We start from the raw sequence: 15389 nt of genomic DNA, 5'->3' as shown, positions 1-15389 counted from the left end.
TCTACAACAGAGATTTTGTCGAGGTCTATTGAGTCACAGAAATGCACATTTGCATAGCGCCTGTCTCTCGCCACAAAAGACTGAACACGCGATAGACGATGTCCATGTTTTTGACGGCTGCCTTCATTTTGGCGACAATACTTGTGTCGTCAATGACTCAGACAGCATTACAGGGGTAAGTGAACTTTGATTACAACTCAACACGGGTTTACTAAATAGTTGGTGTGGTCACTAGAGTTGTATTTTAGGCGGTATGTTAAGGTTGAGATCCATATACTGTCATGGTTCTGGAGTCAAACGACGGACATGCATTGGCCGAAAGTATGCAAAGTTCGTTTCCTGAATGAGTTATAGTTCCGCTTTTGGGCATTTACTAACAACCGGTAAATCTTTAAGTATTTTTAAGAATTTGTTACTGTGCATTTTTGTTATGAATATGTGAAGAGCGTCCTCTTAACTGTTATATATTCGTACAGGGGTCAGTCTTTACACTGGTTTACTGAAATAATTCTTGTTTTATCACAGGCCGGAAGGAAGCATCTGCACGTTTACCAGATCACGGCAAGTCGCAGTGGGAGAGCGAGGCAGGCGTGATTTGATCAGGTCAGCTTTAACAACTCATAGGTACACATATGTAATCCTTCCACCACAGAAAATGTCAGTTGTATGTGCCGCACAGTACACATAAATGTAAGCCTTCACCCGCACAAATTGTAAGTTGTAAGTACCGCCATTTAACTCATGTAAATATACTATCAGCCTTTGGCACACACATAGAGAAAAAATGTATAGCAGGGTGGTTTCTAACAACAGTACAGAAACAATAACTGAAGTGGTATTGTCACGGGTCGCGGTCATTTTGACTAACCAAACCTATTATGCAAATAAATAAGTGTCATGGCGGCAAAAAGAAGGATACTGGCAATGGAAACCTGGGATCAGAAAATGGACATACATAAACGTTAAGGTAGGAGAATAGAATACTGGTTGTCATTCGTTCTGTGGTGCCTCAGTGGTCAGATAATTAGAAAAAGGACTAGATAAGATATATGAGTTCGAATATTATAGTGTGCTAACAATCATTGCCTGTCTTTTTGACAAACTGGCAAGTTGTGAAAACTGCAGCTTGGATGGTACATGGTATTTCTGTAAGCTGGAGACATTGTGGAACATTCTATTTTAATTTATTATTCCAGCATTTCATGACTAGACATGGTGACGGCACATTCAAGTTAGATCAACTTATTTTATGCCGCCACCAACGCAAAGGCCAAATACAGGACAGGACAATACTCATTTTCACTTGAGTTAAGTGAGGAAAGTCGTGTCAAGTGCCTTTTCCAATGGCAAAAGATCGGAGACATGTAGGGACACGGAACCCGGGACCTGTTGATTCCGAGTCGAACACTCTGCCATCAATACGACCCCCCTTGTGCTCAGCACCCGCATTGGAATGTTAGTAGGTAATGAGTCTGACCACGTATAGGCGTGTGTTTTACACTAACCTGACCGCTCACGGTATGGCAGATTGACGTAGATTATTTGGTTAGAGTCCACAGTCTGACGCCAATGTAAACACGTGGCTATTTATGTCGCTTGTCAAAAGGCCCCCCCATACACGTACACCCTTGCGTGACACCACACAACGGCATGGTGCACATGTTAGCAGTCACAATGACACAGAAGCTAACCCAAGAGTAGCCTGCAGGGATGCCAGGCGTGTACAGGGCCTGGGACAGATTATTTAGGTAGAGTCCACAATCTGACGCCAATGTAAACACCTCAATGTTTATGTCGCTTGTCAAAAGGCCCCCATACACGTACACCCATGCGTGACACCACACATGGTGAACCTGTTACCAGTCACAATGACACAGCAGCTAACCTCAGACTTCATGTCATAATTAAAGTTTTCTCGAGTCCCGGACGGGCCAAAAATAGCCCGGTACTCAGCCGCGGGGTTTCCTACGGGGCCACGTAGGGGTCACGCCCGAAATTGCCAAAAACAACCCGGGAACTACCCGCCAGGCCCCTTTTTTTCAATTGGGACCAAAGCTTTGCCATATTACTTTACGTGCCTGACTAAGGGAGGGATTTATCTAAAATGTTCGTAGAGGATTCAGGCGTCTTATCGTGCCATTGTGTCCGAACAATGCCAACGATCTTATTTACTTTAAGTAAATATTGCGTTGTGTAAAGGGAAGGTAATAGTAACATTTATCACAATACTTTACAGGTCAGTAAGGGGGGTTCATTACGTCATCGAATACTTTATTGAACGCGGATGCTGCGCTGGATGGAGCAGAGTTGAAGATTCTTGCAAAGGTATTGAGATTTCAATTACTTTTCATTATGTATCTCCATATTTACATCATTCAGCCTACAGTTTTACGTTACCTGAGCGAGTGTCAGAAATTGCGTAATGTCTATGCTTTAACCTCTATGGTTAAATTACAACCATTAAGGCTTCACCTATTTGTTATGTAAGGCCATGTTGATTTGATTATATAGATGACATCCGCGCGCACATGAATTTTCGGCAAATTAAAAAAAAAAAAACATTCCACGCACACTGACATCCTGCAAATCAGTTGCAGAATAAGAAAATATATGCCGTAAGTTGCAAAAAAAAAAGGATACCTATACCAATGCCGTAGAGTTCCAAAATCGAACAAATAGACGACAATGTAAAGAAATAAATTTGAATCGTAGATTATTCTTCATACCATACTCTGTGTCATTTGTTTAACCTTCATGACCACGTTGATTTTAACTTTTTTTGCCAAACTTTTATATTCACACGCTCGCATCAGTTTTTTGGGTTGAGGATGCCATTAATATGACCAAATCAACATGGCCTAAGTAACGCTTTACTCCATATTTCAGCGCCACACTGCTACTACCCATGTGTACACGGCACCTGTGTGGACACTAATGTCTGTGAGTGTGAGCCTGGGTGGGAAGGAGGAGATTGCAGTTATGGTGAGATGATCTAGTGACAGAGTATTAGTTTATTCTTCTCAAACAAGCAAAGAAAAGTACGTCTCCTTTAAGAAAAAAAATCTAAAAATGTTAAAGAGGTAGTCCTCCTGATACTTGAGCCCCCCTCCCTCAATTGTTAAATTATGGCAATATGGTTTGTAACTTATAGAGAGGTCCTCTAAGATGGGACGTATAAAAAAAGCTAAAGGCCCCGAGTTTGTGAAGACCTACGCCTCAAGCACGTTATTTAAAGAACTTATCACACGTATCGAAACGACTAATAGATCAGTTAAATAATGAAGATCATTTAAATCATTAAATATTATAATTATTTGAATGTTGTAATTGAAATCTAACAGTAAATTCTGACTACCTTGTAATGTAATTTAACTTTATGTAATTGTATGCTGATGTATTGTAATGTTTTTATGTACTCCGCTCTCTCCTGGACGAATATCCCACCCACCGGTGGCCATGGGCAGCTAGAGGAAAGTTATTCCTCTATAAACCTTAGATTAAGAAGCAACCAGCCCTGACTAGACTTTTTCTGGACATTTTCCCCAGATATTGATGAATGCTGGTATGAGACCCACGCTTGTCATCACAACTGTCACAACAACGATGGCTCCTACTCCTGTTCCTGTGATGACGGCTTCCAGCTCATCAACTCTACACACTGCGTCAGCTCTACAACCTCCGACATCAGCAGAACAACGGTGAATACTCCACCAGAGGCCACAGAGAGTGCTTTACTCACTGCTACTACCCTAACATCAACTGCGGAAAGTACAACAGAACAGCCAACACAGAGAGCAACCACAGGGACCACAGGTAGCGATTTGCATACAAGTTCTATACTGCCGCAACATTGACAGGAGACCGTAGTCAAAGTAAGAGCAAGAAAGCAAACAAAGTAGCAGAGAAATGGTTCTGTCAGTTCCCTTACCTTGCGATGATACCTACACAAATCCTGGTGAACTTATTTTGCTATTCCCTATTTCAGTCCATTGCTACAACCCATGTGTACACGGCACCTGTGTGGACACTAACGTCTGTGAGTGTGAACCTGGGTGGCAAGGAGGGGATTGCAGTCATGGTAACTAAGATGTTTCTGAACAATCTTAAACATACTTTCAAGCAAGATAAGAGGTGATTAAAAGAAGAAAAAATTGTATATGAAACCAATCAAGTTGTTTTGTAATGACTAAAATCTTTTGCAGAATGGTAATATTTTCCGTAGAGATTGAGTGTTTGAGATTTAACAATACATAGAACTAAAACGCTATTCAAACATTGTAATACATGAATGTTTCGCTAGCTAATTGCAAGTAAAAAGAAATGAATCAACGAATGGAGAGCAAGCTAACATAGAAACAACCTAATTTAATTAGGGTACATCTATATTATAACCAGTGAGTTTGGTAATCAACCAGTCAGCAAATATACATTTTCTCAACATTTTCCACAGATATTGATGAATGCTGGTATGGGAATCACGCCTGTCACCACAACTGTCACAACAACGATGGGTCTTACACCTGTTCCTGTGACGACGGCTTCCAGCTCATCAACTCTACACACTGCGTCAGTTCTACAACCTCTACAAGGAGTGCTTCACACGAGGCTACTACCAGAACATCAGATGTGGGTAGGACAACAACCCAAACTGAACAGAGAACCGCCAGGAACACAGCTAACGTTTTACTTAGTACAACTCCCACAGCCACATTAATACCTGACTTTACTACTGTAAAACGATCTCAGAGGATCACAGACAGAAACACCGCTACACTGAAAACAGCTAAGGACATTACAACATCAAACCCATCACAGAGAAACACCAGGACTACAGCTAACAATTTACTTAGTACAATTCCCACAGACACATCAACACCTGACCTTGTAACTGTAAACCGATCACAGAGGACAACAGGCAGAAGCACCGCTACAAAAACTCGGGACATTACAACAGCAAATCCATCACAGACAACCACTAGGATCACAGCTAGCGGTCGGCATGAACTTTCAACAAGTAAAACAACGACAGCCGATTTTATAACAACAATCCCGTTAAGGGCAACCACTAGGACCACAGCTAGCGGTTCACATAAACGTTCCACAACTACTACAACAACAACGACCGCTGATTTTACAAGGACCATCCCAACACAGAGAACATCAACAGCCGACATTACAACCACAACTCAACTACTGGGGACCACAGAAACAGGCAGAACCACAGCATTAACTATGGACAGAACAACAGCAAGCCGGCCACGGAGAACCACCAGAAACACAGCTAGCGGTTTACATACAGGGTACACAGCCACAACACCAATAGCCGACATTACAACCACAACACCACTACTGGGGACCACAGAAACAGGCAGAACCACAGCATTAACTATGGACAGAACAACAGCGAACCGCCCACAAAGATCCACCGGGAGCACAGCTAGCGGTTTGCATGCAATTTCTACAGCCATTACATCAGCCAGAATTACAGCTATCACTCGACTACTGAGGACAGTACCATTGCCTGGCACGAACACAGCAGAACAAACTCCACACAGAACATCAAATATAGACAGGACAACATTAAAACCACCACAGAGAACAACAGAGGACAACAGAACAACAGCTAGCAGTTTACATACACCTTCCACGGCCACAACAACAACTGCCACCACCATAACATCAAATATAGACAGGACAACATTACAACCACAACAGAGAACCACTAGGACAACAACTGGCGGTTTACGTACACCTTTCACAGCCACAGCAACAACTGCCACCACCACAACGTCAAATGTAGACACTACAACATTACAACCCTCATACAGAACCACCAGGACAACAGCTAGTAATTTATATACACCTTCCACAGCCACAACAAATACTGACACTACAACATCAAATATAGACAGGACAACAGTACAACCACCACAGAGAACAACCAGAACAAGCAGGACAACAGCTAGCGATGCATATACACCTTTCACAACCACTAAAACATCTGACCAAACTACAAAACAACGGCTGAGGATCACAGACACTACCACAGCCGCAACAACAATAACAACTGAGGACAGGACAACAGCAAACCCTCCACAGAGAACTACAGAGGCAGCTACAACGACAACTGTTGGGAAAACAGCGGGACTGCCACATACAATTACAAGGACCACAATTGGCGATTTACACATAACTTCGACGTCAGAAACCAGGGCTGTAGACAGGACGACGAGTCAAACTCTTCAGAAAACAACAAGGACAAAACGTACAGATAGTGGTTTACATGTGCATACAAGTTCCACATTCGCAACAACCACGACCTCGACTGTGGACAGGGCTACAACACCGAATCCACAGACAACCACCAGGACCACAGTTAACGGTGCACATGAAGATTCTACAGCCACAACAACAGCCATTACAATAACAAGACGACCACTGAGGACCACAATCAAAACTCCACAAGAAACATTTAACAGCGCTAGTAATTTACGTGGGAGTTCGACAGCCTCATCAGATGTGGACAGGAAGACAACTCAAACTCTACAGAGAGCCACTAGGACCACAACTCGTGATTTACATACAGGTTTCACAACTACTCGTACAGCACCAACAAACGCTATAACAACAACAACCACACAAACGCTGAGGACAGCAGAAAATACTTCTACCAGAACATCAACTGCGGGCAGGTCTACAACCCAAACTCTAGAAGGAACCACCATTACTACAGCTAGTAGTTTACACGCAAATTCTACTGCCACATCACTAACTGTGGACAAGGCAACAACCCAAACCCCGCAGAGCACTACCAGAACTACAGCTAGCGATCTACATACTAGTTCAACAGCCACTGCAACAATTGTGGATAAGGCAGCAACAAACGAATCAACGAGAACCACCAGAGCTACAGTTAGTGGTTTCCATACAAGTTTCACAGCCAGAGCAACACCAGCCAATAGTACAACAGCAAGGCAACCAGTGAGCACCCCTCGGGTTACTGGTAGGTACTTTTTGCACTGACAGTATCTCTATGATTGGTATAAAGAAAGTCTACTACTTCTTTCTCCAAAGGTTTACAAATCATTTTTTTTTCTTGTTCATTGCGAACACTAAAATAAATATTCACGTTGCACAGAAAATTTAAAAATGCTTTTGAATTAGTTGCACAATCATGAAAGATCACTTTTGTATCAATATATATATATATATATATATATATATATATATATATATACGATCTTTAGATAGTTTGACATGCTTTATTTGTCTTGTAATCTTTTATATACACGGCCATGCTCCACACAAAACATCACTGAAAAATTATGAAGGCACCAGAAAATTAACATTCATTTTTGTTTTTATGTACACAACCAACTCGAAATATTTATTCATATTTCAAATATGATTTTCTATGTGTGTTTGTCAATATGGGTCATAAAGGCCTGAAATACACAACGGAAAATGTTGTTAAAATTTTACTGTGCAGGTCAGAACAATTGCAGTTTCATACGTTGTCCAAGCACAGTCGTCGAGATACCCTTACCTGAGAATCGAAACTTCGTTGAAGTCGACTTCAGAGACCACATCGGGGCTACTGACGCTGATTCAAATGACATCACACCAGAGGTGGAAAAAGCCGCCTCGGAGAACGTCAAGTACCCGATTACAGAGTACGAAGTCGGTCCAGACCAAGAACCGCCATACTTGTTTGAACTCGTGAGGTTTAGGGCCTGCGACGATACCTGTGATGTTAGCGTGGTTCTCGAAGGTATGTTAACAAGTGAATTGCCATTATTTACATGTGGAATTTATGCAATGTTGCATTTTGTCTAGCATGAAATATTTCAGATTTACATTGATAGGAACGCATTGTTATTTAAAGGCAGTAAGTATATTGAATATCAAAGGGTTGTCACTACACCTCAATGTTAATTTTCATATTGCAAAGATGTGTGGGTGTATGAAAGATTGCTTTGTTGTTAGAAGACATAGTAGTAGAATGGTTTATTTCAATTTGAAACTCAGGACACAATTCGCACTGACTACAGACTCGCAGGCAATTGGTCTGTGGTCACACAAAATATCATTAAAATATGGGTATTACTGTTAAAACATTATTGCACATTATTACACATTGGTAAAATTTATATAATCATAAAATATTCCTCTGCTTTAGTAAATGGTTTGACAGTCAATATGCATATTTCAAAACGTTAAATTATGCAGCAAAACAGTACGGTTAGAAAGTGTTGTACATGAAACAGCATTAGCAACAGATCACTTTTACATTGCCGTTTCAGAGTTATTCAGTAACTTAACCAAGCATGGTAATGCGCTGTTTCTAAAGCGTTCGGTTCTTGTTCTAAAGTAGTCTATCTGGTTACTGGACCGTGTTGTACGTCCGTTGATGTCCCTATGGCGGGGAGTGAACCAATGCCGGTAGTCGGGTGATTGTAAAAGTTTTCTGGCAAAAGTATATATACTAAAGCCATTTGATTGTAACAAAATATTACAGATTTATCAATGTTAGCCCTTATTCAGTTATTGTTTTGTATTGCTAAGTAGAATTTTAAGATTTATTTTGAAGTTTGTAGTTGACCTTTTTGTTGAATTACTAAAGTTTCCTGTGTATGTATTTGTCCAGACCACACAGCTCCACAACCAGTAAGCTGCCCAACAACAAGTAAGACTGTCGAAGAAGACAGCTGTCGTGATGTGAAGCTCTATGACTACTACAACAGCAGCACGATAGAGTCCTGGTTTCGGGACAACGTCGGGATTAATTCGGGACAGTGCACGCGAACTGCAATTGATCACATTGAACATGGCGAGACGAGATCTGTTACCTGTTACGCAACGGACATGGCGGGGAGTCGGTCTGCTGGATGTGACGTCAGTTTCCACTGCAAGAAGTACGGTAAGACATCAAATAATCACTTTATATGTGTCAAGTTACATTTCTACTGAAAGAGATAAAAGAGATTTTTCAAGCATGGTAATCAAAAAAGTACTTAGTCTGTGCGGCGTATACCAGTAGCACAGCCATCTGCACTAGAGGTTGTGACCAGTGAGCAGCTACTGGTGTCGCATTCACTCATGCACTGATTCATTTACTCCCTCACTCCCTTACCTATTCACTCATTCGCTCACTCACTCATTTACTCAATCACTCTCATTCACACATTTATTGACTTACCCATCAACTTATTTATTCACACACTTACTCTCTTATATTCCCTCACTCACTCCCATAGCTTAGTCAGCCGTTGGGGCAAGGAAAAGGGGGCCAAATCACAACAACGAAGAATAAGTGACAAATAACAACTGTGTTGTTAATGTATTTGAAAGAATACATGGTTATGCTGTTTCTCATCGTGTAGAGTGCCCCATTATCGAACCACCAGAGTTTGGGGCAATCGTCTGCCATGAGGAGGACCTAATGGAGAGATGCACACTCTTCTGCAAGGAGGGCAAAATTCACAAGAGAAAAAACACCTTCAAGTGCAACCTGGCCAATCCTTCGTCAACCTGGACAGACGCGAGCATTGACAATAATGTAGTCTGCAGAGGTGAGTTGCACTGAATGCCTTATTTATGTAGTGTTAAAATGACGTTGTTTTCCAAGGATATTACAAAATACCATCAATGTTCCTTCTGGCCTGCTGGTGTTATATCTACCGAAGAGGTTTGATGGTTAGATCAAATCAACGTATAATGGTGAATGAAATTATTATGTTTTTGATGAAACGATTAATACAAATGTGTAATTTCTATGTCAACAGACGTCAGAGGTACCGTTCGGTATGAGAAGTTCACATTCAACAAGAATTGTGACCCCGATGACTTGGATTTTCATCTGCTGATCAAGCAAACGTTATTAACAAGATCAGGCCATGGGCTGTGCCAAGACTTCCCTAGTATTGATTGTGACATCAAAGTGTCTTGTGGATATTCGTCCACGGTCGACACAACGACTTTGGTAAAAGCAACGAGTCAAACTCAAATGAGAACAACAATAACAACACGTACAGGTAGTGTTTTACAAACAAGATCCACATCCGCAATAACCACGACCTCCAGGGACAGGGCTACAACACCGAATCGACAGAGCACCGCAGCTAACGGTGCACATACAGGTTCTACAGCCACAACAAGAGCCGACATTACAGCAACAACCGGCCAGCCACTGAGGACCACCGAAACATCAACGGTATCCAGAACTGCGAAGCAAACTCTACAAGAAGCAACTATTACCAGCGCCAGTGATTTACGAAAAAGTTCGACCGCCACAACTGTGGAAAGGATCACAACTCAAACTCTACAGAGAGACACTAGGACCACAACTCGTGATTTACATACAGGTTCCACATCTGAAACACCAATTAACGACATAACAACACAACCGCTGAGAACAGCAGAAAACGCCACTACCAGAACATCAACCGCGGGCAGGTCCACAGCCGAAACTATACAAGGAACCACCAGTACTACAGCTAGTGGTTTACAGGCAAATTCTACCGCCACGTCACTAACTGTAGAGAAGGCAACAACCCAAATCCCTCAGAGCACTACCAGAACTACAGCTAGCGATCTGCGTACAAGTTCAACTGCCACTTCAACAATTGTGGATAGGGCAACAACAAGCGCATCAACGAGAACCACAGTTAGCGGTTTGCATACAAGTTTCACAGCTACAGCAACACCAGCCAATAGTACAACATCAAGACAACCCGTGAGCACCCCCCGAGTTACTGGTAGGTACATTTTGCACAGACACGTTTTTCTATGATTGGTATATATACATGAAGGATAGGTTAATATATGATTAGACAAAAAAGGAGGCTAAAAGTCCACTTCTTTCTCCAAAGGCTTACATCATATACTTGTTCTTGTTCAATGCGAACACTGGAATGTTCACAGAAAATAAATAAAAAAATGCTCTTAGATTACTTTTACAACCATGAATACTCACTGTACAATCACCTTTGTAGCAATATATATACGATCTTCATATTTTGACATGATGTATATGTCTTGTAATCTTTTATATATACGACTATGCTCCACACAAATCATCACTGTAAAAATTTAAGATACCAAAGAAACTTATAACGTAACAGTCATTGTTGTTTTAAGTCTACAATAAACTGTAAATATTTACATGTAGTAATATTTCAAATATTTTTTTCTATGTGTGTTTGTCAATATGGGCCATATAAGCCTGAAAAACACAATTAAAATATTGTTGATAAAATTTTACTGTGCAGGTCAGAACAATTGCAGTTTCATACGTTGTCCAAGCACAGTCGTCGAGATACCCTTACCTGAGAATCGAAACTTCGTTGAAGTCAACTTCAGAGACTACATCGCGGCTACTGACGCTGATTCCAATGAAATCACACCAGAGGTGGAAATAGCCGCCTCGGAGAACGTCAAGTACCCGATTACAAAGTACGAAGTCGGTCCAGACCAAGAGCCACCATACGTGTTCCAACTCGTGAGGTTTAGGGCCTGCGACGATACCTGTGATGTTAGCGTGGTTCTCGAAGGTATGTTAGTAACTGAATGGTCATTATCTGCATGTACAATTTCTGCAATATTGCATTTTGTCTAGTATGAAATATTTCAAATTTACATAGATAGGAACGCATAATTAAAGGCAGTCAGTATATCGAATATCAATTGGTTGTCATTACACCTCAATGTTGATTATCACATTGCAAACACACGTGGGTGTATGAAAGATTACTTCGTTTTTAGAAAACATACTAAAGCCATTTGATTGCATGTGACAAAATATCACAGATTTATCAATGTTAGCCCTTATTTAGTTATTGTTTACTATTATTAAGTAGAATTTTAAGATTTATTTTGAAGTTCGTAGTTAACCTTACGAAAGTCGAGGTACATTTTGTTGAATCACTAAAAGTTTCCTGTGTATGTATTTGTCCAGACCACACAGTCCCACAACCAGTAAGCTACCCAACAAATAGTCAGACTGTCGAAAGAGACAGCTGTCGTGATGTGAAGCTCTATGACTACTACAACAGCAGCACGATAGAGTCCTGGTTTCGGGACAACGTCGGGATTAAGTCGGAACAGTGCACGCCAACTACAATTGGTCGTATTGGAATTGGAGAGACGAGGTCTGTTACCTGTTATGCAACGGACATGGCGGGGAGTCGGTCTGCTGGATGTGACGTCACTTTCTACTGCAAGAAGTACGGTAAGACAGCACAAGAGATCTTTAAAGCGTAGTAATTAACAAGTTTTACTAATATAATAAATAAATGGTTTTTATTGTCCAAACAGTACCCGTGCAGTCGCAGCCTTTATACGACTGAATTGATGCAGGGTATCACATAATCAATACAAATCACAACAATTACAAACAATTATTTTGTGGAACTGTCGCAAGGGTCTGTGCGGCTGCCATTCGGCGCCACAAGATGACCTCAATACGGCTTTCTCCAACCGAAGTTAGGTACCCATTCACTCCACCCATTCTGGGTGGAGTGAGGAAAGTCGTGTAAAGTGCCTTTCTCAAGGGCACAACGTCGGGGCGCATGTTCAGACATGTACCGGGTACGACCCGGAATCGAACCCGAGTCTCCCCGGTTCATAGTCGATTGCTCTAACCACTACACCACCCGACGCCACACGATCTAATAGTCATTTATTTGTCACCCAGTCTACAAATACCAGTAGCACAGCCATATACTAGAGACTGTGACCAATGAGCGACTACTAGTGTCCTAAAGTTTGACAGATTTTCTAAACGAGGAACAGTTTTCATGTTCCAATACTGAAATCAAGAAAGGGTCACTCAAATCCAACTCCTGTTGCTTTACGGTCGCTCAGCGATCACCACCTGACGGAAACTCAGTCACTCAGTCACTCTCTCTCTCACGCTCACTCTCTCACTAACTCATTCACTAACTCATTCACTTACTCACACTCACTAACTCACTCACTCACTCTTTCATTCATTGACCCACGTACTCTCTTACACACTTACTCACTCACTCTCTTACTCTCACTTACTCACTCTCACCCTCATTCACTAACACTCTCTAACTCATTCACTCAATAACTCACTCTCACTCAATCTCTCTCACTCACTTATTCATTAACTCACTCACTCACTCACTCACTTACTCACTCACTCACTCACTCACTCACTCACTCTCATCCATTCATTAATTCACTCCCTCACTCAAACTCTCACTCACTCATACCAACAGCGAAGTAGAAGCGACAAGTAACTCTGTACTATTTATTTACTCGTATGTGAAAAAATACGTGGTTATGTTGTTATGTTTCTCATTGTGTAGAATGCCCCATTATCGAGCCACCAGAGTTTGGGGCGATTGTCTGCCACGAAGAGGACCTAATGGAGAGATGCACGCTCTTCTGCAAGGAGGGCAAAATCCACAAGAGAAAAAACACATTTGAGTGCAACATGGCCATTTCGTCAACCTGGATAGACGCGAGAATTGAACAAGATGTAGTCTGCAGAAGTAAGTTGCACTGAATATCTAGTGAATATCTGAGTAGTTTTGTACTTCTCAGTTAAGTAGTGCTCATATGACGTTGTTTCCCAGCATATTACAGAATACCAGTAATGTTCGTCGTAGCATGCTGGGGATACGAACGAGGATTTTTATATCAATTATGACAATTTAACGTAACTATAATGGTGAATGAAATCATCATATTTGTCTAGAACATCATGTTTAACAAGTCATACTCAATTCGACCCAAAAAAATCTTCAAAACCTTTAATCATGAATCATATCGCGAGGAAACGATTAATGAAAATGTGTAATTTCTATGTCAACAGACGACAGAGATCGGGTACGGCCAAAGTTCACTTTCAACAAGACATGTGACCCCGATGACTTGGATTTCCATCTGTCAATCAAGCAAACGTTAGCATCAAGATCGGGCCACGGGCTGTGTCAAGATTTTCCGAACACTAATTGTGACATCACAGTGTCTTGTGGAAATTCTTCCACGGTCGACTGACGTAGAGAGGGTCTCCGGGCAATATAGACCGATCCTGAAGCCCCGCCCACTTCCGTCAAAACATCGAAATGCAAATAGTTGACGGACTTGCAGTCACTCTCTCATTGGCCGAACCGCTAATGGCCACTCTCTCATTGGTTGAACTTCTGATTGTGATTGACATTCGGGATAGGGCAATTCGTCTGACCGTGCTTTGAACAACTCTGCCGCGGAGGATACGGCCCTGTACGGTTGAAGAACAATGGAACAAAACGTTTCGTTGTCTAATATTTCTTATTCAAAAGAACCACTTCAGGGACGTGGGAGGATACGAATACTCGCCTCTTGGATAAATGTGATAAAATCATATTAGTTCAGGATTTGTATAATTATATTAGTATAATTGTCAAACTGAGTTGCCAAACAATCTGAACCATATAGAGTGCCTTTATTTTTTAACATTAAACTGGTCTCTGATACTAGATTTGATTGATGTGAGTACACTTGTCTCGGTGACATCTCTGTTATTCTCGAGAACCAAATATGAAGCTCTTTTAACTTTGCAATTATAATCATAATTAAAATTGCAATAGCATCACAATGTCATTTAAGATGGAATAATTGTTTTTATGATTTACTTGTACCCCATACCCCATATAAATTTGTTGGCCATACAATTCACCGTTCACAAGTTCTAGAGAGGGGGGGGCAGTGAATGAGTAGACCCATCCCCCTCCACCGGTGACAGACAGCGTTTACAGTAGTTAATAGAAAACTATGGTCGGCGTTAGATGGTATATACTGTGCTGAGATGTGCTCTCCACATCCTGAGAGAAACGCTGAGAACAGTATTACTATGCCAAGAGTAACGTTGAACCATGGAGCTACCAATAGCTCCGTGGGTGAACACGGTGCTTCTACGTGGATAATCAGGAGTACATATCTGAGAGGTCAGCAATAGGTCAACTTCAGGACGTTACCGGCCTGTGCTCGATGCTCGCGAGAGTTCGGCTGTCTCGAGACAGTGCGAGATTTGATTCATCTCCAGCAGAAAATCCGAATCCTGATGCACACGTGATAAAGCTATGCCGAAAACGAGTGTATTTTCTTCACCAAAGCCATCTGGACCACCAAATTAGGCTACTGGCAGGGTCAGTTCTTGCAGGTGAGTCGCTAGCCAGCGGAAACGCTGGTCTATCCTTCTAACATCGACAGTAACTAAGGCTGTTCTCATCGATTTGACCGCCCTCCCCCCTACGCACACACAACCCGATTGGCTTATACTTTCTTTTGGCGAACTACCCGATAAGAGCTCAATAGGAACGAATCCAAAGTTACAATGTAATCTATGATTGCCCATACATATACTGCCGAGTCTT

The 15389-nt window shown here is 41.6% G+C and overlaps 1 protein-coding gene across 1 annotated transcript in view; it reads left to right on the top strand.

Annotated features, from left to right (window-relative positions):
- Window positions 1–4961: 4961 nt before the first annotated feature.
- The window catches only part of LOC109464341 (mucin-5AC-like), a 14038-nt gene continuing 3610 nt past the window's right edge, over window positions 4962–15389 (top strand). The window contains exons 1-8 of the mRNA XM_019761289.1: window positions 4962–7003; window positions 7490–7771; window positions 8648–8920; window positions 9384–9572; window positions 9786–10757; window positions 11271–11552; window positions 11957–12229; window positions 13338–13523. Of these exons, the coding sequence (XP_019616848.1) occupies window positions 5233–7003; window positions 7490–7771; window positions 8648–8920; window positions 9384–9572; window positions 9786–10757; window positions 11271–11552; window positions 11957–12229; window positions 13338–13523 (4228 nt within the window). The 5' untranslated portion in view covers window positions 4962–5232. The remainder of the gene's footprint in view (window positions 7004–7489; window positions 7772–8647; window positions 8921–9383; window positions 9573–9785; window positions 10758–11270; window positions 11553–11956; window positions 12230–13337; window positions 13524–15389) is intronic.

This window comes from Branchiostoma belcheri, unplaced genomic scaffold (assembly GCF_001625305.1).
Source record: "Branchiostoma belcheri isolate BF01 breed outbred unplaced genomic scaffold, Haploidv18h27 scaffold137, whole genome shotgun sequence".
Classification (NCBI taxonomy): Eukaryota; Metazoa; Chordata; class Leptocardii; order Amphioxiformes; family Branchiostomatidae; genus Branchiostoma; species Branchiostoma belcheri.
The sequence above is the reverse complement of the archived record's forward strand: the minus strand, read 5'-3'. Positions and strand labels throughout refer to the sequence as shown.